The following is a 26647-nucleotide window of genomic DNA, read 5'->3' as shown; positions in this document are numbered from 1 at the left end:
ACTTTCCTCTACTAAAGAAAAAAAAAAAAAGACAAAACAATATTCACTATCTAATCAGATCCTCAACTTATTGTCAAGAATTTCTGGATTCTTAATGTTCTTTCAGACTTGGTTGAATAATATTTACTTGTACTAGGGCCTCAGTAACATTCAGATGATGGGAAGCAGTTCACAAAGTAGCCTTCCTCAAGTTAACTGAAGAGGAGTGTTACACAATGACACATGCCCACAACTAAAATTCTCTGAGGCCTGAGCTGATTTGAAAGTTAATATAGCATATGGCATGATGACAGAGTTAACTATATCACTGAAATAAAAGCTTGTACTGAAGTTTCCCCAGGAGCAAGTACTTTTGGTTTCAGTTATGAAGAGCTTCTGCTTTAACTGTGTTTGATTTTAATTTAGTCAGCAAGTACAGAAAATATTTCCATGCTGGATAATTGAGAGGGAATTAAAAGAGCAAGAATGTCTACAGAGATGCCACACACAGCTCAGAGAACTGGGGCCATATGCCATATAGTAGCAGAAATGTGGTCAATCCACTCCAAAGGGACTAACTCTGATGAGTGCTGACCCAGTCCAGTCTACTTCAGTCTAAAATTGAGGGTTGTCTCCCTAATTCAGTTCAAAAAGCCAGTGTAGACAGAGCTAAGAAACATGCAGAGTATGTTTTATATTCTTAGAAGTTTCAGCCCAGGTCAGACTGTTGATAAATCTGAACAGAAAGTTTAGCTTAACACAACCATCAATTTTACAAGAATTTCAGAGACATGACTTCTTTCTCTGGTGTGTAAAAACATATTAACAACATTTTTAATAATTTTTGCCCAGTGCATAAAGTTCAGGAATCCAACCTATGGTCAAAAAACCTTAATGATTACCAGGGGGAGCAGTTCTTTGGTTCAGTAATCCTTACTGAACCCACTACATTTTTTTCCTTCAAAATTTTCCATAGCCAGCACATAAGCACAATTCTTAGGGCAGACCTTCATGTAAAAGGACCCCCAGTGAAATAAATTAGGCTGCTTACAAATATGTAAATTCAACACATTCAACCTCCCCTGGTCAAATTTGCCATGTTGTACCAAAAAGTCTCTACATGCATAGGTATAAAATAATATTTAAAAAAACAACAACAACAAAAAACAACCACACCTTAAGACAGGCAACGCAAGAAAGAAGGTAAGAAAGGCAGCACAGCCAACTCAATTGCCAGGTATGTACAGACTCTATTAGAATTCTCTTTTTTTCTGACACCTGTGCATATGGAGTTAGTCATTGTCAGGAAAAGAAATTTTTTTGAAGTAGTAAACTACTTCATGTTTCTAGCTATAGCTAGTAATTTTTAATTTTGGAAGCCTATTTTAACAGTCAACTGCAGTACACAACCCATTAAAAACAGATGTTAATTACACAAAGATATTCCATGTATAAATAGAAGTCTGCTTTGAGTTTTTCCCTCAGAAGTGTTAGACTTACACTTGCAAGCATTCCTCCTCTCATATTTTCAAGAAGACACATACATCATATATGTGTACCTTTACAAGAACCTGTACTTTCTCAAGAAGGTAAAAAAATGCCTAAATTAGAAGCAGAACTTATCTGCAGGATTACTACCTCACTTTTTGAGGGTAAATATTAAATTCTGCACCAAAGTGAAATTAAGTCTATCCCCTGCCTCTGTATGCGGATATCTTAACTTTGGTCTCTTAATAAACGGGCTCACCTTCCCAATTATCAGAATATCAATAACAAGCTATTTTAAATACAACCAAGAAATCACAAGCTAGAAAAGATACCACACAATTCTGAGACTGTACAGCAGGAAGTTTACTTAAACCTGACACTATTCTCAAGCTGATTTTAATTACAGGCCATTGGTATCCATTTAATTAAAGTACTAGACATCATTACACTGGGCTGGTTGAAGGAACTGCAATGGGAAATACCACATTACAGAAGACAGAAAATTTTTTTTAGAAAGGCTTTTCAGACTCTCTTAAGGAGATCACATTTGGTTACCAATTGTGTTACTAATTCCAAGTTCTTACAGTTATTTCACTTAAAATATAACACTGTTGCAATAGTGTCAATTTCATAACACCTGTTGTTCACACTCACTAGGTACCGCTCTACTTCAAATAATTTAAAGCCGTAACTATACATTTAAGAACCAGGTCAAGTTTGTAGATTGCTGAACTAAAGTTTTATTGATAGAACTAAAAGGAGAGGACAACATAAAAAGGCTCAAGTGAGAAAATAATACCATTCTTTCTTCAGCATCCAAATGGAAAGTCACAAAAAAAATTAAAGTTTATAATTCCTTCATGTGCATCTAAATACATGAAATATTGATCAAATATGTAGTTTTCAGGAATATTTCATTATCCCCATTATAAACCTAAAGATACATTTCTGTGTATAAAATAATGCCTATTTTTCGCCTGAAAGAACAGCATTTGATTGCCAAGTTAAAAATTATACTAAAAGAGAGACATGAAGTTGACAGCAGATCCTGACTACAGCCTTCACAAACATTCTCACCGATCACGGGCAGGCAGGTCTTGGATATAGTGCAGTAACTCGGCAGAAAAAGCAGAAAATAAATGGATGAAAGGGGCTTTTTCCTTTTTTAGTATTATTAAAAAAAAAAAAAACACAAACTCAAAGTAGCACACTTTCTGGAAGAAGTATCTATATGAGAAATAGCTTGGTAGTTGAGCTTGACACTTTCTGTCAGAACAGCATTGGCTATTTAAGTTGGGGACACATCACAGCTCCTCTAAAAGGCACACTTAAAAATCTGCTATGAAGTAATGTCAACCCACAGCACAACTTCATCCAGCTTGTCCCCAAAACTTCATGGAAAGAGGACAGGCAGGAGCAGACTCAAGGTCCTCCCAGTAACTGCAGCCATCCTCCACATACCACCTTTTCCAGCGAGTCCCCCCCACTCTTTACCCCCATCACGCAGTAGTGACACCATAGAAGATGTTTCCAAGAAAGCAATAGCCAGGAGCAGCCTGCCACAAACAAGAACTCCCACAAAGTATTTCCATGGATAGGAGCAGGTTAAAGGAGAAAGACTCAAGCTAACAGCATAAACTGCTTGGGCTTGGAAAGTACTAGCCTCCTGTGTCATCTTTCAGACAAAGAGTTCGGGAACATAGGCATACACTCTGTAATGAACAATCATACAGTGAACCAGTAAATGCGAAGTCAATGCAACGCAGCCAAGAAGCTTCTCACCAATTGTGCTTGCACAAATGAATTGAACCGAACAAAAACTAGGGTCATATGGTTGCAACATACAACTTCTTACAAGACCAGAGAACAGGCCACGTAGCCCACCCAGGCAACAACACATTTCTGTTTCCTGCTCTTGCAGAATGAAGCCAGCAGACATGAGGTCGCCTGCTGTTTCAAGTTTACTATTACTAGGTGTACTGTTGTTAAAACAGTGAAAATCCATATGTGTATGTGAGAAGAAAGTATGTCTCACAGGTTAGAATATCAAAGGCTAATAATCAGTATCTTATTCAATGAAAGAGAGAAAATTAGGTACTGCATAGATCTTCAAAAACAGTTTAAAAAACCACACACAGAGAACAAGAAAAATTGTAGTCCACATTGAAATTTGCCAGGTGGAAATAAAAAGGGCAACTGTATTACTTAAGCTTCTGATGTAAGACTTCAATATTCTGATCCACCAATGAGTGAATCCTGTTCACACATGTCCCACAAAGATTATGTCTAGCTTTTCATCAGGGAGTTGGGTTAGCATCAACTGAGTATTGAAGAGGAATGCACAGAGTTCCTGTAAGTAAAGGGTTTCTTTAACTGACCTATTTTCACAACTACCTTTCATGAACTTACACAATAAAAACAAAACACAGCAAGGTTACTCTTTTGAAAACCTACAAAAGATAAAATAAACGCTCCAGCAGAAAATATTCTACATGTAGCAATGCATGCTTATGTTTCACCTGTCCCTGTGTTTCCACCACAACATAGATTCAAAGAAGCTGCAGTACTACAAATAACAAGTTTAGCTACAGTGTTTGTTATTAGTACAATTCAGATACAGATTACTCTGTTAAAGCATAAGGATGCGGAAGTTCACAGATTTTACTCTTGAAGGTAAACTAACAAAATCCTTTCATTCATTAGCTGACATAAAGATAATGACAATCAATCAAGGAGAAACCACATCTCACTGCTTTTCCTGTAGAAATTTCCAAATAAAGTCAGGATTCTTCAAGTTGTATTTATGCTCTTTTTTTCTCCAAACAAACATTCTGTAAAATCAAAACTACATGGAAGTAGTTCAACAAGACTCATGGGAACATTTTAAGTGAAGCACTACCAATACTCTAAGAATTAGTAGTGTTTACAATACACTTTAATATGCAACAAAGGAGACAAAAAAAAAAAAAAATCACTGAAGTATTCCCTGAAGCACTAGAAGTTCCTTCTCATTTACTCTAAGTTAACATTGCACTTCAGGTATATGCTTTGTTATGTTTTTAGACATTCTCCAGCAGGTACATTTGCCTGAATCCTATCTTAGATGAAAACCATTTCGGTTCATTCATTAATCTGTTACGTATGGACTCACCAAAAAAAAAAAAAAACCACCCAAACAAAAACCAACCACAAAACACCAAAACCCTTAGAAGTTGTTTAGCTGAATAAAGATATTTGGAAGAACAGACTATGTAAAGTAATCTACAGTAACATGTCACAGAAGAAAAAAATGCACCACACTTTTAAGCTGTTTGGGCCAGTCAAAAGCCTCAAATAAAGCAAGTATACACAACAAGCAAACTGTTGATCTACAACAGCACGTGTGTAACTAGGCAAAACAAAAACACAGCGACAAAAAAACACATGGCTTCTAATGTAAGGGCAAAACACCTTTTCTTCGTAACACTGCAAGTGACAGCATAAGCAAGAACCAGCCGGCTCGAGCACAAACTGAGAGAAGTCAGCCTTTACCTATCAAAGCCTGGAAGAGATTACTTTGGAAGATGCTGATGACACGCTCTATGGAGTTTCGCAGCTGCCGGTCCTCCGCCTGGCTCAGCTTGGAGCGGTATTCCTCCAGGAGGCGCAGGGCTCGCTGGGTATCTGCAAGCGGAGACCAGACACACCGGTGACCCGGGCGCACCAGGCAAGAGGACCGGGGATGCCCACGCCGGGGTGCAACAAGCCTCCGCGCCCGGGACGGCCCCAGCCCAGCCCGGCCGCTTCTTTGTTCGCAGCCGGGAGAGCGCGGGCGGACCCTGCCCTCGGCGGGCTCGCACCGCGCGCAGCCCGCGGCTCCCGGCAGCCGCCCCTCCTCGCCCGTCCCGCCGCCGCAGTGAGGCGGCCACTCCGGCACTGCCGGGGCCCCCCGGGCGTGTGGCGCTCACCTTGCTTCCTGACGGGCATGGCGCTCCGGGGCCGCGGCGCTCCCCCGGCGGCCGGGGCTCCGCCTCACAAACTTTGAGCCCGAGTCGAGTCGGGGCGGCGCGGCGCGGCGGCGCGGCTGCCCTGCCAGCCGGGCACGGCGCGGGGACAGGGGGGGCACGGACGGACGGACGAACAGCGGCCGCCCCGCCTGACCGACCGACCCACCCGCACACCCGCCCGGTGGGCAAGCAGCTCCGCTCGGGGCTCTGGCCGGCGAGCGGGACGGGACAGGCCGGGCCGGGACAAGGCGGGCCGGGCGGCGCGGCGGCGCGGGGCGGGCCGGTGGCGGGGCGGGCAGTGCTGGGCCGGGGCGCTCGCGCCGCCCGCCGCCTCCCGCTCGCACTGCTCGGAAATTCCAAACTTTCCAACCAAAATGGCGGCCTGGAGGCTGTGGGGAGCGCGCCCCCCCTCCCCACGTGACCGGGCCCGGCGGCCGCCCAATCAGGGCTCGGCTCGGCTCGGGGCCGGTACCTAGTCGGCGGGGCGGGAGGAGGCAAGGTGAGCGCTCGCCGCCCGCCTTAAAGGGGCCGGCGCTGCCGCCGTCTATCCCCGCCCAGCCCGGCGAAGGGGGCGGCGGTCCCGGACATCCCTCCGGCCCCTCAGGGCGGCCGAAGGGTACCGGCGGGTCCGAGGGAGCGAGGCTGGGTCCGCTCCCCGGCGCCGCTCGGCACCGCCCCGCTGCGGGCGAGAGGCGCTGCCCAGCGCGGCGCTGCCCCGCTGCCCGGTGCGGCGGCGGGCGTGTGCTCCGGGAGGGCGGGACAGCGCCCGGTGTGCCGCCAGAGTTACCTGGTGGTGCCGGTTATCCCCCTTTAACTGCCGCTCACCAGATGCGCGTGCAGCTGGCAGGAGCTGATGGGCAAAAATGGGCTAAATAACTCCGCCGGCGCGGATCCCGCGGGAGTCCCAGGCGCGGACCAGCCCCAGGCGTGCTGCCTACCGCAAAAATGCGCGGCTGGAGATGTTCCTTGCTGCAGGAAGCTTACTGCCGAATTGCATGAGAGGAGCTCATGGCAGAGGCAGGGGAAGACGGGGACCTCGCAGGCGCTACCGGCCCACAGAGCCAGCAATGCACGGAGCGTTGGCATCCACCTGTTGCTGGTTTTTTTCCTTCAAGTCATCCTGGCCAAGAATAGCATGAGAAGGGGAGGAAGGGGTTATTTGAAGGGGGATAAAGAAATCGCTTTCTTTTGGTTAACAGAGGGCATAAGGTTAGCACAAGGGCGTCGTGGGAGAAAGCATGAAAAGCCTTGCTTACTTGAAAATTTAAGAAATGGTCTGTATAGGCTAACCATCCCAGACCAATGAGAATCATGAAAGCTACTTTCTCAAAACTGGCACAGAAATGGTAATGAGGTGCCTTCAAAAGCAATACAAACACCTTGCTTTTTTGCATGATAGCAAAGAGAAGACAGAGCACAGAAATGGGTGACTTAGAAAGACACACACGAGTTAAATGATCTTTGGAGCATATTCTAGATGCCCATTAAAGGGAAAATGTATATTAAAACTGGTGAATTAGAGGTAAATCAAATGCTTGTACGGAGGGGGAAGGTTACTTATTTCTCAATCAGATCAACGATCAGCCAGAATCTCAGATCTGAAGGACTTCAGACTGCGAATGTATGTGCATACAAGAGGCAGAGACAGACTTGAAAGTTCAAAGCAAATCCTGCTGGTGTGATTTTTTTTGATCCAAGTTTGCATCTCCATTTACACTCTTTTTGATTTAGACGCAACTAAAAATGTGCAAGAGCTTACCCAGGACACTTCTTGCAACTTTGCAGTCTAAAAATCAGGACTAGATTTGGCAGTGGCAAAGTCCTAATCTTAAATTAAAGGAAACTTACGCTGCCACAAATCTAACCCAGACCTGGAAAAGGCCTCTCACTGTCTCTGCCCCCCTCCACAATAATACCATGCTTTGTACTTAGATTTGCACCAGGAGTTTCTCTTCCTCCCACAGCTATGTACTACAAAATTGTTCAAATACCTCACTGAAGAAAACAGAATATAGATTTAGTGCTGACACACATTTCTGATTTCCTCCTTTCTAGTTGTATTTTCATATTTTCAGAGTTTTGGCACTAACTGGTACGGGTTCATATATTTTGAAATGGAAGCATGCTAAGAGAGAATATTGGCAGAAGCCTCCATCATCTGGCCTCATCAGTTTTCACTGTTTACAACAGCAATAAATATACTCTAAAGGGGCCATAGTCCTCTTGATGTCAGAGGAATATATATACAGAAGGAGAGGAAGAACAGCCTAAATTTAGCTAGCAGAAAGGAGACATCTGCAGCATTAGGTTGGTTTTGCTAACTTATGAAAAAGCATTATTACAAAGAAAAAAAATTCTTTTGCAATTAAAGGAACCACTATAAAGTAACTACTTTTTCATAATCATGATTTGATGTTTCCAAGGCTTTTTTGTTTTAAATAAGAGGTAATCCCATCACATATGTTCATTGTACTGGGGATAGAGAAATAATCCCATATATAACACCCTGAGACAGCATTTCTCATTTGTTACTAATGCTCCAGAAAAAAAAAAAAAAAAAAAGAAAACATCAAAGAGGGGGTCAGGATGATGGATCGGCAAGCCAGGAAGCAATTAGGTGAGCCTTATTGTACCTCAGAGAGTGGTGTTGATTCCCGGCACTTCTGTTTCACTTCTAGGAGTATATTTGTTGATTGAAAGTGGTTGAACCAGAAAGCACAGTATTAAACTTCAGTATATAGAGTAGTTTTGAAATTCCAGTGCATATAGAAAATATCCCAAGAATGGAGAATGGCATTTTTTTTACTAGCAAATTGCAATAAGAGTTGGTGTTGCAGAACTATCACATATTAAACATCATCTTTTTCAGACTCCACTTTTCAGGAAACTCTGTAGTTCCCTTGGAGTCAGGGGAAAACTGTACAAACAAGAGCATCGTTTATGCCATGGCTTAAGCAGTATCGTATAAATAAAAGCATTATAGGCAGCATATAGACAGGCTTGTACTTAAATTGACCACTGGTGTGGTCAGCATACAAGTCAGCATTATGCTGCACTCAACAGGCCCTGGCTGTGCTCCAGAATGACCCCTGAACTCTAGAATGATTATACCAAGAAGCAGCCTGTCACCATTGTAGCCCTCGTGGCCCCAGAAATGGCTGAGGATCTGACCAACAGCCTTCCCTCCCTGCCTTCAGTCTCACCATTAAAAACTCTTCTTTTGTGACCACTGCCAGCAGCATCAGTGGGACCCTTGGTCTGGGACCGTACCTCTGGCAGGGACAGGCAGCTTGCTACAATACACGTATTGCTCTGCCTGTTCAAGGAGACGGTCCTTAGCGGGGGATGTGCGATATGCGAGCAGGCAGCTGTTGACAGCGAGGAGGCCAGTGCAGTGCAAGCGTGCTGCCCAGATGTGGAGAAACTTCTGCAACAGCCACCTGATCCTAGCCCATGCCAATCATGCAGGGAAAAGCAGGCCCTGTGCAAGAGGCTAAAAAACCCAGTTTACAAACCCATGGTTAAACAGAGGCAATGCTTTCCCATTTTGAGAAACTACATCAGGGCTTAGTTGGCAGCTACCTGCTCTAAAAATGATCATGGGAGCGACCCCTGCCAGGGATTTGTACCTGATTGAACACCATCTTCCACCTCCTCAGGCAGGCCAGCTGCCACTTTGAAAACAGCTCTTTATGCTCTAGAAATGTCACCTGTATGGCTGGCACCCCACCGTGGTGAACGGGAATGCTGTCAAGCTGGTGAGTCTTGCAAGTCACACTTCGGCCACAGGCAGAGCAACATGACATGGAGGGGTCTGACTTCACACCAGCTACCTGGTGGACACCTTGAGTCCCACTGCAACAAGTTGGCAGCCACGTGAGCTGCTCAAAACGGCAATATAAGCAGATGTGTTGTAGCTAGCTCCCCACACAGTAACTGGAGAGGTATGATGAACTCAGAGCAGGAGACTTCAAGAAACATTCACTAGATCCACGCATAACACACCAATCAACACAGCAATAGCAATTTGAAAACCAAGACAAAAAGGACAGCAGACATCACCACATTGCAAGCGTTTATAGTTATCAGTATGGCTGAGAAAATACCATAGTAATGTGCTCAGACGAACTATTTCAGCAGAAGATGGGTAGAGTAACTCAGTAATTACTGGTACATGTATTTATTGCAAGTTGGACACTGGTGTATAAGGTGGCATATTGCTAGAATTGATAATATTAACCTTAGCAAAAAGAATTGCTGCCTGTTGAAGAGTAATGAGTAAAACTCTAGAGTTTATTTATATATTGTATTTCCTAATAAAAGAAAACACAAGAACAAGAAAGTTGATCCTTTCTATCTTATGTTTGTCATCTGTTTAATGCCCAAAGTCACCATATAGCATAGCAGTCACCATACAGGATACAGAGCAGATGATTTCACTTTTTCATACAGAACTGGGAATTGTTACTCATAAAAGGATCTCTGACAGCTGCAGAAAAGCTTTCACTTCACTTCCCCTGCAAACTCAGTTCAATGCCAACTGGGGAAGCAATGAAACTAATGAAGCCTAATTTCCCCTGGCTAATGAGGAATGAAGCCCGAGTAAAGTTAGCTTGTGTGTTATGCCTCCACTCATCTGGATTCTCCGATGTCTGATAAGATTGAATCACACACCACAGCCTTACCTTTCAGGAGCTGTCTTTTCAGGAGAGTGCCTTTTCTTTATCATCTGTAATTTTGAGGGTTGTAAGAGATGCAAACAACTTCTTACAGAAGCATTCAGCTTGAATTAAAGTATGGCATGGTAACATATGTCTTTTTTCTGCAAAAGCTACTGCATATAGCTACATTTCAGGAGGCTACTAAAGATTAAAGCTACACTTTTCATTATATTATGCCATTACTGTGCCACACAATCCAATGAGTCACGTGCCTGTCATATATACGGTTAACAGTCAAAATGCCAGCTCACTGTTTTCTATCATCTGTGCTCCTGTGGGTGAAATAAGTTGCTGCCTGTCACACACAGAAGGATCCAATCTTATTCCAGTTGTTAAAGTCAGTTTTATTTAAAAAAATTCACAGTTTAGCTTATTTAATTAAGCCTACTCAATAGAATTCTTATGGGATCATCTTATGCATCTCTGATTGTTAGATTTTAATCTTTCTTATAAGAGAAGACAGTAATACAAGCTTCATATATTTAATTTGTGAACTCTGTATCCAATGTAGCCATAACTGAAACTTATCTTAGGTTAATTCAATCTAGATCAGAATACAAGGATGCCTTTATTCTTAGGGTTAGTGAATCCAGCCGAGTATGACCAGTAGATAAACATGTTCCTGTTTACAGGGAGAGTAAGAGACAATTGGTCTTTTTTTAATCTAAAAAAAAAAAAAAAATTTTTTCCTATCATTGTGCAGTTTGTGTGCTCTGAAGTTGTTTGAGCTGTTGTTCAATTAGGGATTGTATGCCATGTGTATAAAGTAATTTCACCTTTCTTTTGCTCTTGTAATAGGGTATATCTATTCAGTTTGTGGCAGTTGACAATCATACAAAAAAGTGAGTTTTGCTAATCCAGCAATGTCAGGAACTAGAGCATTATAGGAAATGATACATGACTTCTATTTCTGTTTAGAATGTTTTATTTAAATATATTTGCTTAATGTATTGAATAGTGTAATTTGAATTTCTATAAACAGTTGAAGTTCAGTGCCTGCTCCAACACCTTCTGGAAGGCTACAAAACATCAAAAAACAAAAGCATACAAAGCAATATTAATTATAACAGTTAATTACTGCCAATAAGGCATGCATCAACCTAGATCATCTTCCCCCACATTTTCTATAATCAAGGCTGTGTTATATCAGCTAATAGCTTCTTAGTTATCTACCTGATGTAAAGATAGACACCATTATATAACCTGCCTGTTTGAACTTTCCCAGTCAAATTAAGCAGAGAGACTGGTATATTGTATGGAATGACTTCATCTGTGTGAAAACCCGACCCAAGAAGTAAACCCTTAAAGAGCGGGTTAGATGCTCTTCAGCAGTGTTTTCCTGCGAGGAGTGTAGTGGTTGCTTTGGGTTTTGCCTGATGAAATTCTAGCAGATGTGTTTAGAAAGTTAATTTGGGAATTTTTCTATGATCTAGTGCTACCCAACTAAAACAAAATCCATCTAAAATTAATCTGACTCTTCACATCATATGAACATATAACAAATCTCCCCGAAATAGCAAGGTTATCTAATGCAGACAAAACAACACAAGAAAGTGCTGTTAAACCTCACTGTGGGATTCAGGCACAGGCTACACAAAGCAGCGCCTTCTCCCAGAAAGCACAGAAACCACTTTTATTCTAGTGCTTTTTCCTTATTTCTGTGGCACAGTCCGCAGCATGCCTTGAAGTGGAGCCACTAGCCTGTTTACTCAGTGCTAACTCTGAGGCAGCTGCTCTCTGGAGGAGCTACCTCGGCCAGAGGCCTTGCACTGTGCCAGCATCAGCTCCGACATCTGTACAAGCCTAACCACCGCTGGAGTACAGAAAGTGGTGTGCCTGAACCACGCGATCCAGTGGCACACAGGAAAATGACATCACAGCATATCACATCAAGATACCTTTGTTTTCACAACCCAAACAATGCCGTATTTGTAGCAGAGAGCATGGGATTGTGCCCAGCCTTATGTCTCTTACACAAGGGTGAGATCTATGTACATTTGCCACCGCCACCACATTGTCCACCACAGGCACCTGAAGAAACAAATAGTCTTTGTATTTTGGGATTACAGGCACATCTAGCTAGATTAGGTGAGTGGAAAAGAACTAGAAAGGGAGTTTGGCAGTGATTTTTACAGGAATCACAATCATACTTGTCAAAGGACCTTCTTTTAACAGCTAAGAAGCAGTCTCCAAATAAACGAAGTTTTCTTGCAAGGTATTAAGACATTCTCATTTGCACCAAACACTGAATATTTCCAAACACTGCAGGAACACACTGAGTATGTGGAGCTTTTTGTGTCTTACAGTAACCCTTCTCTCTCCTGGGGTGACAGACAGCTTGTTTAAAATTCTCTCTTCCTATGCTAACACCTACCTTTTGAGTTCACCAGATAATTACAGAAATATTTATTTGTGAGCTGTTAGCAAAAGCACAGACAGCAGACTGCTGGTTTGCCCTTCACAAACTATAGCTTCTTCCATAGCACTCTGCTACTAGCGGAGGGCTATGCTATGGGCACCCCAGTCACAAACTTCCCCTCTCCTGTCCCTCCTCACGCCCTGCTGCTCAAGACTGTATAAGTTTTCTGCAGAGATCAGTTGAGAGGACGAGTTACTAGAGCTAGCATGCTCAGCTAGCCCTCAAGCTATGGCTGGTGGTGAGCATGTAATTGAATTATCAGGCACACCTTCCCTTTAATGGGTTTTCTTCCTCCTTGTTTGTGTAGAAGCTTTGGGAAGATAAAAGTGAGTATGTTCCACAGCTATGTGAAGGAAAAGAGCAGTGCTAAAAAGGAAAGCAGCTAGAGAATTCAAGAAAAGTTTTGTCTTGTTTAGAATTTTATGAATAATTTACATTGCAGGAGAGAGAGGCTGCCAGTGACTGAAGCTGAGGGGTGACTCTTCCACTGAGCAACTGCAGAGCTAGGGCAATTCTGAGTGAGCTGTGAGGAATCCTGGAAAACTATGCCCAGCTATTCAGGGATCTACTGACAAAGAGGACCTAGGAGCTGCAGAAGTTGTCCGCAGTTAATGCATCCTGCCCTTCACTCCAGGTGAAGTGAGCATTCAGTGGTGCTGAGCTGCCATTAACAACAAGCATCCTACAGTGCCTACACAGCTTTTCTGTTATATTTTCTGTTATATGTGTTTAGGTGTAGAAAGTCCTTGTAAACATGCGCTGTTTCCAAGAAGGAACTTTGCAGACAGCCTTCATGTGGGTTTTGTAAAAAATACCCTTTAAATCCTAGTAGTATTGTGTCTACTCTTATTGAATATAAAAGAAGTTGTCAGAGTCCAAAGGAACCTGTTACTGGTTCACATGCAGATTCCAGTTTGTCCTTTCCATAAAACCTCTGTGATAGATAGCTCATTTAAGCTTTCTAGTTTGCGTATCACTTACCTTGCCCCAGTTCTCTGATCAAGTAGTACTGCAAGTTGAGGTTAATGGAAATTTTAACAGTTTCTGCTAGTAAGTTCCCAAGGAGCTTATATTAGACCCTCAGAATCAGCACGACTTCTGAACACACTGACCTAAGCATTTTGCTGCTGTTGGCAAAGGCTTGCATGGACAGCTAATTTCTCCAGGTGGGTCCAAGCTGGATCTAGCTATATGCTCCAGAAAGCTAAAGGGAAGCTGGCTGCAGTAATCAAACGTGCACACTCAGAGACAACAAGTACTGTAAGGCTATTTACTACTGATATGCCAGTGCTTCTATTCCTTCCATTTGCTTTTTGTTCTCGCAATACAGCGTTTTTTGAAATAACATATAAATTGTTCTTATTTTCAGATTTTCATTATAGGGGTGGAAAAAAAAATCTTCCACTAACCACAACTGTGGTTTTTGCAAGGTAAAAAGTTATGTCACTGGAGGCCATACCACATGCCTTCTCAGGTCTGCACTATTGCAACAGCAGAGTGCATTGAGTAACTAGTTTGTCCGATACCAAGACTGACTCACAAGGACAAGAAAAGTTGGAAGACAGGTGTATGCTTGCAGTTCTTGCCCCGTTTCCTTGATAATTTAGGAATGTGGTAGAAGAAAACATTAACTTGGTGATGTGCATGCCCCTCTTCTGGAATGGTTTACATTCACATATTTGCTTAATGCCAAAAGCAGCAAAGTTCCTTTATTTATTTTTGGTTGCAGAGACCATGTGGGATAGGACTTAAAGGTAAAATATTTTCCCTTTTCTTTTCTCAGTAAATATTTTACACTCTGTGGAGAGACTTATAGAAGAAGCATGGGGTGACATGAGGAGCTACAGCAAAAGAAATGCTGTGAAGTTGGATACTGTAGAGATCAAAGTCATGCCAGGCAGGAGGGGGAAGCAAGAAATGCGGGTATTCAGCACAGGATGACTGTGAGCTCTTATTGAGATGTGACCATGAAGGGGAACAATGATTGATGCAGGCTACAGGAGAGAGATTTTCAGCAGGTAGTGTTATCCTGATGGCCCTGTACAAACCACTAGTGAGACCTCACCTAGAGTAATATATAACCATGGCCATCTGTGTTCAACAGAGGTAAATTCACACTAGAAGGTGGCAGAGGAGGGCTTCTGGGATGATGACTGGAGTGGAGCACCTCAGAGGATACCTTAAGGTCAGCAGGGCTATTGAGGAATAAGCACAAGGCTTTCCCAGAAAGCAGAAGACTTCCTGGGACAAGAGCAGTGAGGTTTAGAGCTGCTTCATAACTGGAAGAGTGCAGACAAGTCACTGAGCTGGTTTCAGGATGGGACTTGATGAAGCCACACGTTATGGTATCCTTTCAATTCAATGTCCTACAGGCTTGGTGCCTTTTACCTTGCGTACTCAAAGACTGCACCACATATTTAAAAAGAAAAGTAAATTTCACGGCCAGGTTCAAGCTGCGTCTGAATTGAAATCGGTCTGTAGTGAGGGGAAACAGGTTACAAAGATATAGATTTTGGTTTTGCTTTATTCCAGTAAATTCTCTCTTACACACACATAGTTTTTCTTGTGCCTTCATTCTTGGCATTTCTGGGGCCCTCTGGTAGGTAGTCTGGACAGTGTTGTAAGGTACAGCAGCTTCAAGATAGCAAGCTGCTGAAAGCCAGGAGTCCTGAGGACTATTCTGGTAGCTGAGGACATCTCTAGCATAGTAAAACACTAGATATGCCCCTCTACTGTAAAGTGAATGGGAGGGACAGACTAAAACCGCTCCTAGTTTTGGGGTGGGTTTTTTGTTTTTCCTGCTTTATGCTTAATCATATCAAGGAAAGGACAAAAATCAGCTAGCGGGGAAGAGTGGTATTGCTCTCACCAAAGCTACACTGAATTTACTCTAGAATTGCTATGAACTTCCAGGCCTGTGCACTAAGTGTAGACTCAAGAGAAGAGCTCAGGCCACCATCGTTGGTCTGGATTCAAGGACTCCTACCTACTTATCTAATCAGAAACAGCTCACAGATCTGGCATCATGCAGATGCAGGGCATGCCTCACATTTCAGAAACTTGCTAAGGATTTACTCAATTATTAACTAAAATCTCATTTGATTATGGTTTTATCACATGCTGGAGGAAGCATCCAGTTTCACTGCGAACAGTTAATTTAGACTCTCTGAAGACATTCCATTTAAAACAAAACCAGCAGTCAAAAAAAAAAAACCCTATCATTATTTATGGCATTACATTACAATTCAGATGGGATTAACTAACTCTGTTTCTAATCTTTTTAACAATATAATATGATGAAACATGCTGCCTGTGTTAATTATTGTTTGTTAGGGCTATTTATGTAGGGTACATCTTGGGCGTAGTTCCAGTGAATTTGTGATGCATCTTTGCCTCTGCAGATTTCCTTTTTCTCTGCTTTGGCTTAATGTAACTAAAAATGATAATTTTGTGGGTAGTCCTTGCACCGTGAGCCACATGCTCATATTTATATCAGAAACAGCTCATACCTTCAAGGAATTAGCAACTAAAGTGTGCTAATTTCTACCTGTGGCTGGAATTAGCTGCAAGACACCCATTGTATTCGTTTTTCACATAGGCCCACAAATCTGCAAGCATCAAAGGGGCATTGCATGAGAATAGAGCGGCCCCCTCAGATCTCACTTGCTTGATTCCTTACGTGGACTTCATTGGAGCTTCTGCAGTTAGTCAGGAAGTGTTCGATTCTGCTGCTACCCTCCTTCCATGCTGCCCGAGCATACACGGCACTGTGCTCTCCACGCTGGGCCACAGCATTTTGCTGGCCACAGTTGTACCGGTGAGGGGGCCAAAGGAGACCCACTGACTTTCAGCCCATATTGACTCATTGTGCTTCAGAAATTTCACTACCCATGCAGTAAGTGCTAGTAAGTAAACTATGTGGTCTAGCCCCAGTAAGTTTAAATTAACATTTCCACACAATACAAACACTTGCTGCTTTTTATATTTTTGTGGCAAGTTATTTCTGTAAACTCTTTGGATAGATGGAAAGTACTTTTGAAAATGTGGAAAACTTATAAAACTCCTCCAAATACCCTACAGGTTTTAACAGCCCACACATGGACCATTTCCATTTCATTGCTGGTGCCTGCAATGGAAAGCAGACTGCTGGCCCCAGGCAGCTAGAGTCCAATCCCTCACAACAGTGTCGCTATTAAAGCCAGGGAAATCGATCCACAATCACCACAGTCAGTATGAAATTATCAGCCTCGTACCACGACAGTTTCAGCAATGCTATATAGTGAAAGCAGACCACAGCTTTTCATTTTACAAACCTCTAGCATCTTTTCAATGTCTGTGCAGACCTGGGGAGTCACTTTTACTCATGAAACAATAGGCTTAATTTCTTGGTTCACTTTTAAAATATCCTTAAAAGCAGCCCATCCTACAGACATCCACAGGCCACGTGAGGAAAACCACTCAGCTAGAAGGAAAGATGAGGTAGCGTGTGGGAAGTGCAAAATAAGTCCATGCTAGTTTGTGTTGATGGAGCAGCACAAGCTAGCAGGGATCTGGGGCACCCAGCCTTATCACACGTGTACCAGCCTTGCTGCTCCTGGTGGCCTCTTCATCCATGAAGGCTGCAGGGAGAAACCACCTTTCCCTAGGAGTTACTGGGAGGCTCAGCTGGGGACCAAGCTCTCCTGACCAGCTGAGATCACTCTAGCTTTTCTCAGCTTGAACCAGAGACAACTTCAGAAATGTCCCTTGGGAATAGGAACAGCCCTGGTGCGGGGGAATGGGCACCGGGTAAGGAAATGCACTCCCTTACAGAGAGCTGCCCCCAGGGCTGAGGGCAGGAAGGCTTCTCAGCGATGGCCAGAATGCTCCACCACAGCATTTATTTTGCTGTAAGTGGTCATTGACTCTACCAGAAACAACCTGTAAACTTTCTTCTTCTTACTAAGGAGCTACGTTGCATGGGCTCAGATCTTTCACACTGATCCCTCCAGCAGCACTGGTGGAACAACTCTTCCTAAAAGCAACCACTCAGCTGATTTCTGTTGCTCATGCAAAAGCAGGAGCTTTTGCTTCACTTTCATTCACTTCACTGACAAAAGAAGCTTCAACTTCTTACTTCTCTTCTTATTGGCTAGCATGTTATTGCCAGTATTTCAAGAAGCTGTGCATTTGGTGCAGATGCACCAGTTGCAGGCAGAACGATTCCCCTTGCAAGTGCTGTATCACAGGTTCAGCACACCAGCACCCCCTGCACCCCCTGAATCAGAGCAGTTTCAGTGAAGCTTTCTCTGGAAGCTCTCCTATGATCTCATGCGTCTGTGGCCCTTATAACTATTTGTATGTAGTATACCTTGCAGCTTACTGAAATAATATTAAAACTGATTTTTTTATATCAATAAAAATGCCTTTAAAGTTTTTAAAGGACTCTGTACTGCTATTCCTGAACTCAGTAATCTCTCAGGACAGATGCTGTGCAGGCAGCCACAATAAAGCTTTCTTCAAGCTCTTTTACAAAGCACCTGAACATTGCCACGGAAGGATGCAAATATTTCCTCTTTGGTGTCTCAGATAAGCTTGCTGATAAGAAATACCAAAACTGCCTACCCTCATTACACCTGCCCTCTGGGAAATGGTCTGAAACAAACTTATTCCAGAGCAGCCATCAGATTGTAAGTCATTTCAGTCACTACCAACTATCAATATTGTTTGATTAAATACTGTATAGCAAGTTATCCAGATTCACTAGCACACCCTTTCAAAGTATCTGTGGGTTTGGATTTGTTTTTTTTTTAATTCCACAGAGTGAATTTTTTTAAACAGTACCAATCTGAATGGAGGGTGGCAGGGGTCTAAATTAGCAATGTTTTTGTGTGCCCATGTGCGGCTTTCCAGGTCAGACACAATCCACAAGAGTACACTAATACCAGGAAAGTCCCTGCCTCCACTGAGCAATGTTTTAGGCAGAAGAGTAAAGTAACATATTCTCTCACAGTTGGGGAGGCAGCTAGATTGTCTGCCCTAATTAATATTTCTGGCAATTTTACTATGCTAAATTGCAGCAAAAAGCTCTCTACAATCTCACATTCCTTCTTCCAGCTCTTCAAAATGCTCACACATAGCCTCTGCCACTTTTTCTGGCTGTATTAGACCACAGAATTATCATTAGGTTTGGGTACGCTTACAAGCAGACTTAAATGTTTTTAATGTGAACAGCCAACTCGTGCTCCACAGTAGGACAGTGTATCTACACATTTCTTCCCCTTAGACTGGATGTGAGGTTTTCCTTCTTAACACCTAACACTGGTAGCGTTTGGGGTACAGTTGCAAAAATGGCTCAATTTCTGGCAGGCTCGTTACATCATTCATAGCTGCTGCAGCAAATCTCAGGCTGCTGTTCTTAATTTGGGCTATAAAGTATCTCCAGTGCTGGCCCTTTGTAGAGTAAGATGGAAGAGCTATCTTTCATCTTTTCTCTTCTTTCATCAGCAAAAAGCGGCAGGAAAAGTTTGCAGGTTGCCTGTGCTGTGCTGAGGAGGCAAAATTACCATGTAATGAGACGATAAAGGGCTGATAGACTGGACTCCATGCAGCGGAGGAGCTGATGGCATGAAGGTAGACATCTGCCCCTCTGCCCCAAGCCCCGTTGGCCTGGGTCAGTCCATGGGATGTGCTGCAGCAGTCCGAGCATGCTCCATCTGTACCAGGCCGTAGCGCAGCAAAGCAGCGGCAAAGGCTCCGGGGTGCCTACATCCCACTGAAGGCAGCGCAGCCACTATCTTCGGACACAGAAATCCACCAAGCAATAGTCATTCCAGAGCAGTGAGAAAGAGCTAAAGCAACTGGAGCTGAATCTGACCCTGTTCATGGTTTTTCTGTGTCGGACTTTCTGTTCCTAAAGCCCTCTGCCCCACTTTCAAAAGGCTCTCACTTTACCAGTTTGATCCTGTAGCCTGAGACAACTGCAGCCTGTGCTCTGCAATTCTCTAGCTTCAGTTTTCTTCAAAATAAGAAGTGCCATTGAATTTCCACACATGAAACTAAAAGCAGAATAGGAAAAACCATACATATGCAAATGGTTATGCATAACTGTATAAAGTTCTTAAGAGATTGCATGGAAAATAGATGTGGAAATTTCACAGATTTTCAGCATGACTCAGGGGGCATCCAAACAGTAAATGTGACTCACGGACTGCGTAGGCATGTACAGGTATGTGGGTAGGCTTCTGGAAGCCATATGGTTTCCTGCAGGAGCTGAATATCAGCACAAGTGGTGGTGGTGGGGAGAAGAAATGTGACGTTTTATCACATTACAAGCTACTTAAGCACTGCCTGTCCAAGAACTGCTAATGGAGCAGAGCCTGGGGAGGGCTGGCTTCCATCAGCACTGCAGAATAACACGGCTCCTCTAAAGAATGGGATCTATTTACAGGAAACTCTTTGGAGCACAATGAAATTTAAGGGGGTGAGAGGCAATTATATTCCAAAATAATTTGTTTTTGTTGAAATTGGTCTCTGAAGAACTCTCTATAGAAGGCCACAGTCTGGCAGAAAAGGGACAACATGTGGGACCCTGGCAATATTTGGGCTTTGTGAAAGCAGCTGGAAGCAATTTCATCTGAACTCTAGGAATGTTTAAAAGTGAACAGCCAAGCTTGGATCCAGAGCAAGACACCTACCCCTCACAGCCAAAGAAGTTGTACCTGCTTAGCCCCATCTAAATGTGTTACAAAATACTGTAATTAAATATTCAGGTGGACTTCTCCAGTCAAAGCATGAGCATGCTGCAGTTGTCAGTTCCTGGCAGTGGATGGTGCACAGACCTGCTGTCCACTGAGGGTGAGGGAAGTCTGAAAAGCTGCTACACCACCAGAGAATTCAATATCCACCCCTCCTCCCTCTACAAGATCCATGAAAATTTACAGGGTTGTTTTCTCTCAGGAGAAGCAGCAAGGAGGTAAAACCAAGACATGGGCTTTGTGACTTTACATGAATAGCATGAGCCAGGGCAGACACTTATCAAAGGGGAACGACACATGATAAATATACATTGCCCCTCCTTATTTGACAGCTGCAGCTTGTCATTTATTCCCTTCAAGACAAAAGTAAATTGAAGGAAAAGAGTAGATATTTTCCCTCCATTATTCTTCCTACAGGAAGTTCTTCCCCCACTCCAACGCCCATAAAGAAACTGAAAAGGACAGGGTAAATCGCAGTCACAGGTTATGGGACTCAGATTTTTTTAATTTTTTTTTTTAGTTAGAAGACAGTATCAATGCAACATAGCATCTGGTGGATGTGGTGCATTTACACCTGCAGCTTCAGCATCAAGTCTGACATGAGCAGGAGACAGGTGAGGAAATCAGAATGGATCAATGTTTATTTTGTCAGCCAAAGGTACCTAAGGACAGGAGGTTCGCACCCTGCTTTGGGTTTGGATCTCATGGGTGCTGGGTGTCTGGAGATGGGACTGAGCTGATCTTAACCATACTCACAGCAAACCTGACTTGCTGCAGAGCTGGAGTAACATTTCCTCTGCACAGTGCAGGTGTTACTTTTAGTCCCTCTCCAAAGAAAATTTCCACCAAAAATGGGGACTGCTTTGCCTGAAAACATCAAAATCCTGGAGATGCAAATCTTCTTTTGAGATCTCATATGTAAAGAGATAATTACTCTGGGGCATTTGACCTAGGGCATGTCCTGTGGTCTGTGGCTTTCCATCCACAGGTAGCATTGATACGGTTACTCTGCTTTTGGGGTAAGTGAGAATTTTGCTAATATCTGTAGATGAGGTAATACCTTTCTGTCAGTGCTCCTTTTACCTTATAGCAGATTCAATGAAGGAAAAGAGACAAAGACAACCATCTTGATCTAACAATACTTGAGAAAACTTGGAATGACAGAAATAAAACACTAGTCTCTGAGCTGTCAGAACATCTATACTGATACAGGAGCAGGCAGGAAGACAGCACAGGAAGAGCAGGTTACAAAAACAGTGATCAACCGTGATGAAAGTTTACTTCCAAAAGCCATTTGAAAATTACAGCCACTGAACAGTGAGCCCTGTGTTCAGAAGCTGATTAGGGTGTTCGTCCACTATCTCCTGTTGATCTCTGCAGGAACAACGTTATCTGCTTTCAAACATATTGCTGGTACAATTTTAGCTAGACTCTCTGGGTGCAGTGCTGCTCCATCTTTTACTTAGCAGATGTAGAGAATACGGATTAGAGAGTCTTTCGGCTCCCTGGACAACTATGACACCTTGAGCCCTTGAAATCTTGGGACACTTAATGTAAACACAGAAATATTTTCTCACCTTCCAGAAATCTGCCAGATCTGCTTGGAGAGGACCCATCTCCCAGTGGTGGACAGGGAGGGTATGAGGGCAGTACTCATCTGCAGTACTTCTGAGGAGGTAGCTCCAGCATCCTTCTCCCACAATTCCATGTATGCAAGCATCCCTTGCCACAGGTACCAAAATGAATGCCCTGCCCCCAAAACGACTGCCTTCTGGCTGCCCTTCTCAGGCACATCACAGGTGTCCTCAGTCATCCACCAGCTGAGCCAGTTTATATCCAGGACACTTCAGGCACACCAGCAAAAATGAAGCAGGCAGTTACCATCAATGTGTGAAGCAAGTACAAACTCCCATGCAGGTTCTACATCCAGTTCACTTGTGGTTGATGCACTTCATGTTTCATTCTTGACTTAGCAAGATCGAGTCTTTACAAATACATGAAGGACTAAATAGACACGCCCTGTAAGTCTTACGTAGCTTTTAGATGCTAATCTTTCCCCAGAATCAGTGATTTAATTAATTAATTTTAATTTAACATAAGATGTCCCTGTAAGAGCTGGAACATAACTGATCATGAAATAACTTCAACATATCTCACTGATATTGCCGTTATCTGCACAAGCAGCTGGCTGGTCAGCTGCGTCCCATTGTCAGAGGGGCAGAGCACAGAGCCCTGCTCCAGGGATAGCACATTCCCCAAACAACAATCCTAACAAACTCCTTTGCCCAGAGGGTAGAGACCTCCTTGATCCAATGTAGAGCTAATGAGGTGTTTCACTACAGCAGCACAGCCCAGGAAGGGCAAGATCAGAGAGGCAGAAGGGATGTCAAGCCTTTTTAAAAGGAAACGCAATGCAAGTTTAGTAGGTTCCCAGATGGAGGCTCAGGTCCAGGGCACATTCTAGGTGCTCCTTCCATCATGAGGAAAAGTGAGAGAAGTGCCAGATTAGGGTAGAACAGCAAGCAATGGGCATGCTGCAATCCTCCCTGTGGTATCTGCAGGAGTTCAGGCTTGCCTGCACCTTCCTGATACCTGGAGCAGCCCCAGTAGCCACTCATCATCCAACTGGTATGGGGAGGTCAACCTGGCACAGGGGCAGTAGGAGCCACGTTCGCATGCAAAGGTTGCAGGGGGCAGAGGGGGTTTTTGTGGGACTCTTAACTCCAGACTATTCCCTTCTCCATTCCCAAGTGGTGATTTTGGCTCAGGGGCCAGGGCCCTGCAGACACCTCAAGCCATGGCTCTGTATAGAAAAAAGGCTGCGTGAGTGTGTCTGTACAAGGCATTGGCAGCTATGGCTTTCTGCGCTGTGAAAAGGATCAGGAGAGCCTGTGATGGGGGCTGAAAATTTCTCTTGCAATCTCTGTGGCAAGTTAATTGTTGTTGATTAAAAACCCAGTGCAATCTTGTTAATTTGCAACACAAAGCAACAGCCATTTAAGAGAGCAGCCCTGCATCCAGCTCCTGAAGCACAAAATTCTCACATTATTTAACAGCATGGTACGAGGCTGTTTAGGAAACAAATAGCACGTAGATCTGGTAAGGGCCAGAAGGGATTGAAAAGCAGATAATAACTGCCTGATTAGTAACCTGAGGTATTACACTCCATCACCTCTGCTGTGGTGGCAGCCTGCTCTTGTGAAGGTCAGGTCTCTGTTGCGCTAGGTGCTGCAGGCAGAAGAGTCACTGTACAATGCCTTGGTCTTGTTCTTTCTTTCCACTCTCATTGGTACTTGCCAAGGAACCCACAAGGCCAGCCGAACCTCTGGGCTGTTTCACATCTGTACTGCTGGAGCAATCCTGTCCCTGAACACTGGCAGGGCAAGGGGCAGGAAAGAAGCGACCCTAGAGGCAAAGCGACTTGTCGAAGGCCACCCAGCAGACCAGCAGCATGCAAAGCTCCATTGAAATGAGTGACTGTGGTCTGGGCATGGTGCCCCAAGCTCACCATGGGACGGGGACAGCATGTTTGTAGCTGGACACAGAAGCTTCTAGGCCTTCTGCAAAACAGCCCTTCAGGTAACACACTCTGAAATTTTGGCAGAACAAGAGAAAGCTGCAATTCTTCACTTAAAGCCTCCATTGGCCCTGCCAGAAGAGAGAGAAGGGGAATGGGATGAGGTCAAGCTCCACCAAAGAAAGAGGTAGGAGACACACATTTTCTGTGTCTGGTACCCTCGACATGTGCTCAGGCAGATCTATAGGACACCTTCACATCTCATGAATCAAGTAATTTCCTGTTGCTGAGAAAAGAACCACTTACGTATGTGACGCTTGACTTAATTTTTTATTCTAACACAGCAGCAAATAATTGCTTTATATAACATACTCAAAAGTGGGGTTTGCAACAAATCTGTGTTTTACGTTATTTTCTTTCATTCAAATACCATGATGTTGCATATGCACCTCTGCAACATGCCTGGCTTCTCACTAAGCTTATATTGCCCCTTCCCAGAGGAATGGGAGCAAGAGCAGCTCTACTGTGCTGCAGATTTCTTTGTGGCTGTCCCTGCTGGATGATGGTGACATAAGCTGGCTGTCTTGGGGATTTCACGTAAGCTGAAGCTTGGAAGGCTGAGCTACACAGAAGAAGCGTCAAAGCACACCCAGGAGCCCAAAATAGGAAGGAGGAGGCGGTGCATGGACTGAAGTGGCTCAGAAGCACTAGATCTGGACAGCAGGTTATATATAAATTGCTGTGAACATGGGGTTAGTCTAAACCAGCAAGAGAGGGATAAGATGTCCTGCAGTGTACTGCAGGCACAGAGTGCTTGTAAGTAAGAATTCTAACTGCAACCAAAGCAAGAAAACCCAACTCAAAGCCTAGTTTGGTTAAAAGCTATCAGTACCAAAAATATTTTTGGGGCAAGTGGAAAAGATAAGTTTTGAAGCAGCAAAAGGCAGGCGACAGAAAGGAAAGAATTAAGTTCGCAGGGTCCCTATGAATTCTGAAAGCACTGGTTATTACCTTCTATGTGGGGACTCTGAAACATGACACTGAGCATCCCACAGTGCTGGTGGGATCTGGAGTGACATCCAGATCCAAACATGGCTTGCACAGACCATTTGGGAATTAAAGTACAGTTTAAGCCTCAGTTACAGTCATGCTAACATTACTGCAACTGGGAGCGAAGGTGTGTGGCTGCAGATCTCCCTTTAGGGAGGGATCGCCAGCTTGTGCAGGGAGAGGCAGACTACTTGCAAGTCTTTTTTTCTTACACATTCCTCAAAACACCTTTGGTTGCTCCCCTTTTTCATGTGGCCACGTAACAATGCAAACAACCAACCTACTGACTACACCTTCTAGGTGACATTCAGAAAAATCATAGAAAAATAAAACCGCCTGTATATGAAAATTCAGGCTCTGACTTGCTAATGTATCCTCGCATAGCATGAAGCTAGGGCAACAGCATACAGGTGCTTTTTACAGATGGGTGTGAAGAGGGCAGAGATGTAATCACTGAACAGCTGTTGTCATGTTCAGGGATGACTGGCAAGTTTCAGGAAGAGGAAGTGTTCATCTTCCCTAACGAGCTGAATGTGAAGAGTGATGAGAAATGCTGTCACTTCATTGCTGAATCCAAAACAACATATTCACCTTTAATCTACTGCATTTTAAAAAGCATTAGTCAGACTAGGCGCATGACGCTGGTTACCCCAGAAGGAACGGTAAGTAAAGCTTAGAGTCTCCTAAGCAGTTTATAGGCTATACGTTATGCTCGAGTGCCTCCTCTAAGTAAAAACCCACAAAATCCTTCATCTTCAGCACCTTCGGGAGCAACAGAACTGATAACCAGCTGTGCAAGAAGCTGACACTCGTAACAGGGTCAGCACCCAGCACAGAGGTACCACCTTGTCCCCACGCAGCAGAGCAAGTGCCCCTGCAGGATGGTCCCACCACTAGCACAGGCACCGAGGCCGTTTAACATCTTCCTTGCTGCATCTGTTTCTACACCAGCATGTGATACCTCCCAGGCATCCAGGACTATACCTCTGTCCCTATTCTATGCACCACGGTCACTCTGTCAGTCTGGACTCTGTGGTTCAGTGTCCCTGAGATCAAGGGAATTTGTATCTGGATGAGATCCTACGTAGCTAGGCAGAAATACGTAGTCATGAAAGCACTGTAGTGAAAATAATCCTAAGCAGGAACTGGGGGACCACTCGCAGCAAGGAACTGGTTCCTGCCTGGTGCCTCTGTTGGGGATGGCTGGACACAATTCCCTTTGCAGATCAACATTATTCATATGTAAATCAAAAGCTGGTTCAAAGGCTTCTGTTGAATTCTTGATTCCCCCTGACTCTGGCTTTCAGTTTTCCCCCTTTATGCCAACAGCTTAGTCAGAAGTCTTTTGAATCACTGGAAACATCTCAATTATGTAATTAACCAGAATGTGAATATCTGCAAACTGCAACAAGGGAAGGCTTTGGCTGCCCAAGTTTGAGGGTATGGAGGAAGTTGGTATGCTATCAATTTTTAGCTAAAGCTGATAGATACGAAGCTAAAACCAACTGTGATCCTCTCTGCCAGTTCCTCCAAGGGCACGGCAGCCCCGGACATTGAACTGTGCCTACATAATCACATGCACCCCATGGCTATGTGGGGAGGTTTGAATTCCTTCTGTAAAGGGAAGGGATTGCACAGGAGGTGGTTTTTGCATCTTTAAAGGCAACTTGGCAAGCCCCAAAAATGCTTTGTTCCCCAGGGCCAGGCTTTGCAGGAGTGCCCTATCACCTGATCCGTATGAATAAGCCTTT

At 43.9% G+C, this 26647-nt stretch overlaps 1 protein-coding gene across 10 annotated transcripts in view; it reads right to left on the bottom strand.

Annotated features, from left to right (window-relative positions):
* DLG1 (discs large MAGUK scaffold protein 1) overlaps positions 1 to 5844 on the bottom strand; it is a 167969-nt gene extending 162125 nt beyond the window's left edge. For all 10 annotated transcript variants that reach the window (XM_064457636.1, XM_064457638.1, XM_064457640.1 and 7 more), the window contains exons 1-2: positions 5415 to 5844; positions 4999 to 5130 (exon numbers count right to left, since the gene is read on the bottom strand). In XM_064457636.1, coding sequence (XP_064313706.1) covers positions 4999 to 5130; positions 5415 to 5433 — 151 coding nt within the window. In that variant the 5' untranslated portion in view covers positions 5434 to 5844. The remainder of the gene's footprint in view (positions 1 to 4998; positions 5131 to 5414) is intronic.
* Between the last annotated feature and the right edge of the window lie 20803 nt (positions 5845 to 26647).

Source organism: Phalacrocorax carbo, chromosome 7 (assembly GCF_963921805.1).
Source record: "Phalacrocorax carbo chromosome 7, bPhaCar2.1, whole genome shotgun sequence".
Classification (NCBI taxonomy): Eukaryota; Metazoa; Chordata; class Aves; order Suliformes; family Phalacrocoracidae; genus Phalacrocorax; species Phalacrocorax carbo.
Note: the sequence above shows the minus strand (reverse complement) of the source record. Positions and strands in the feature narration are given on the sequence as shown.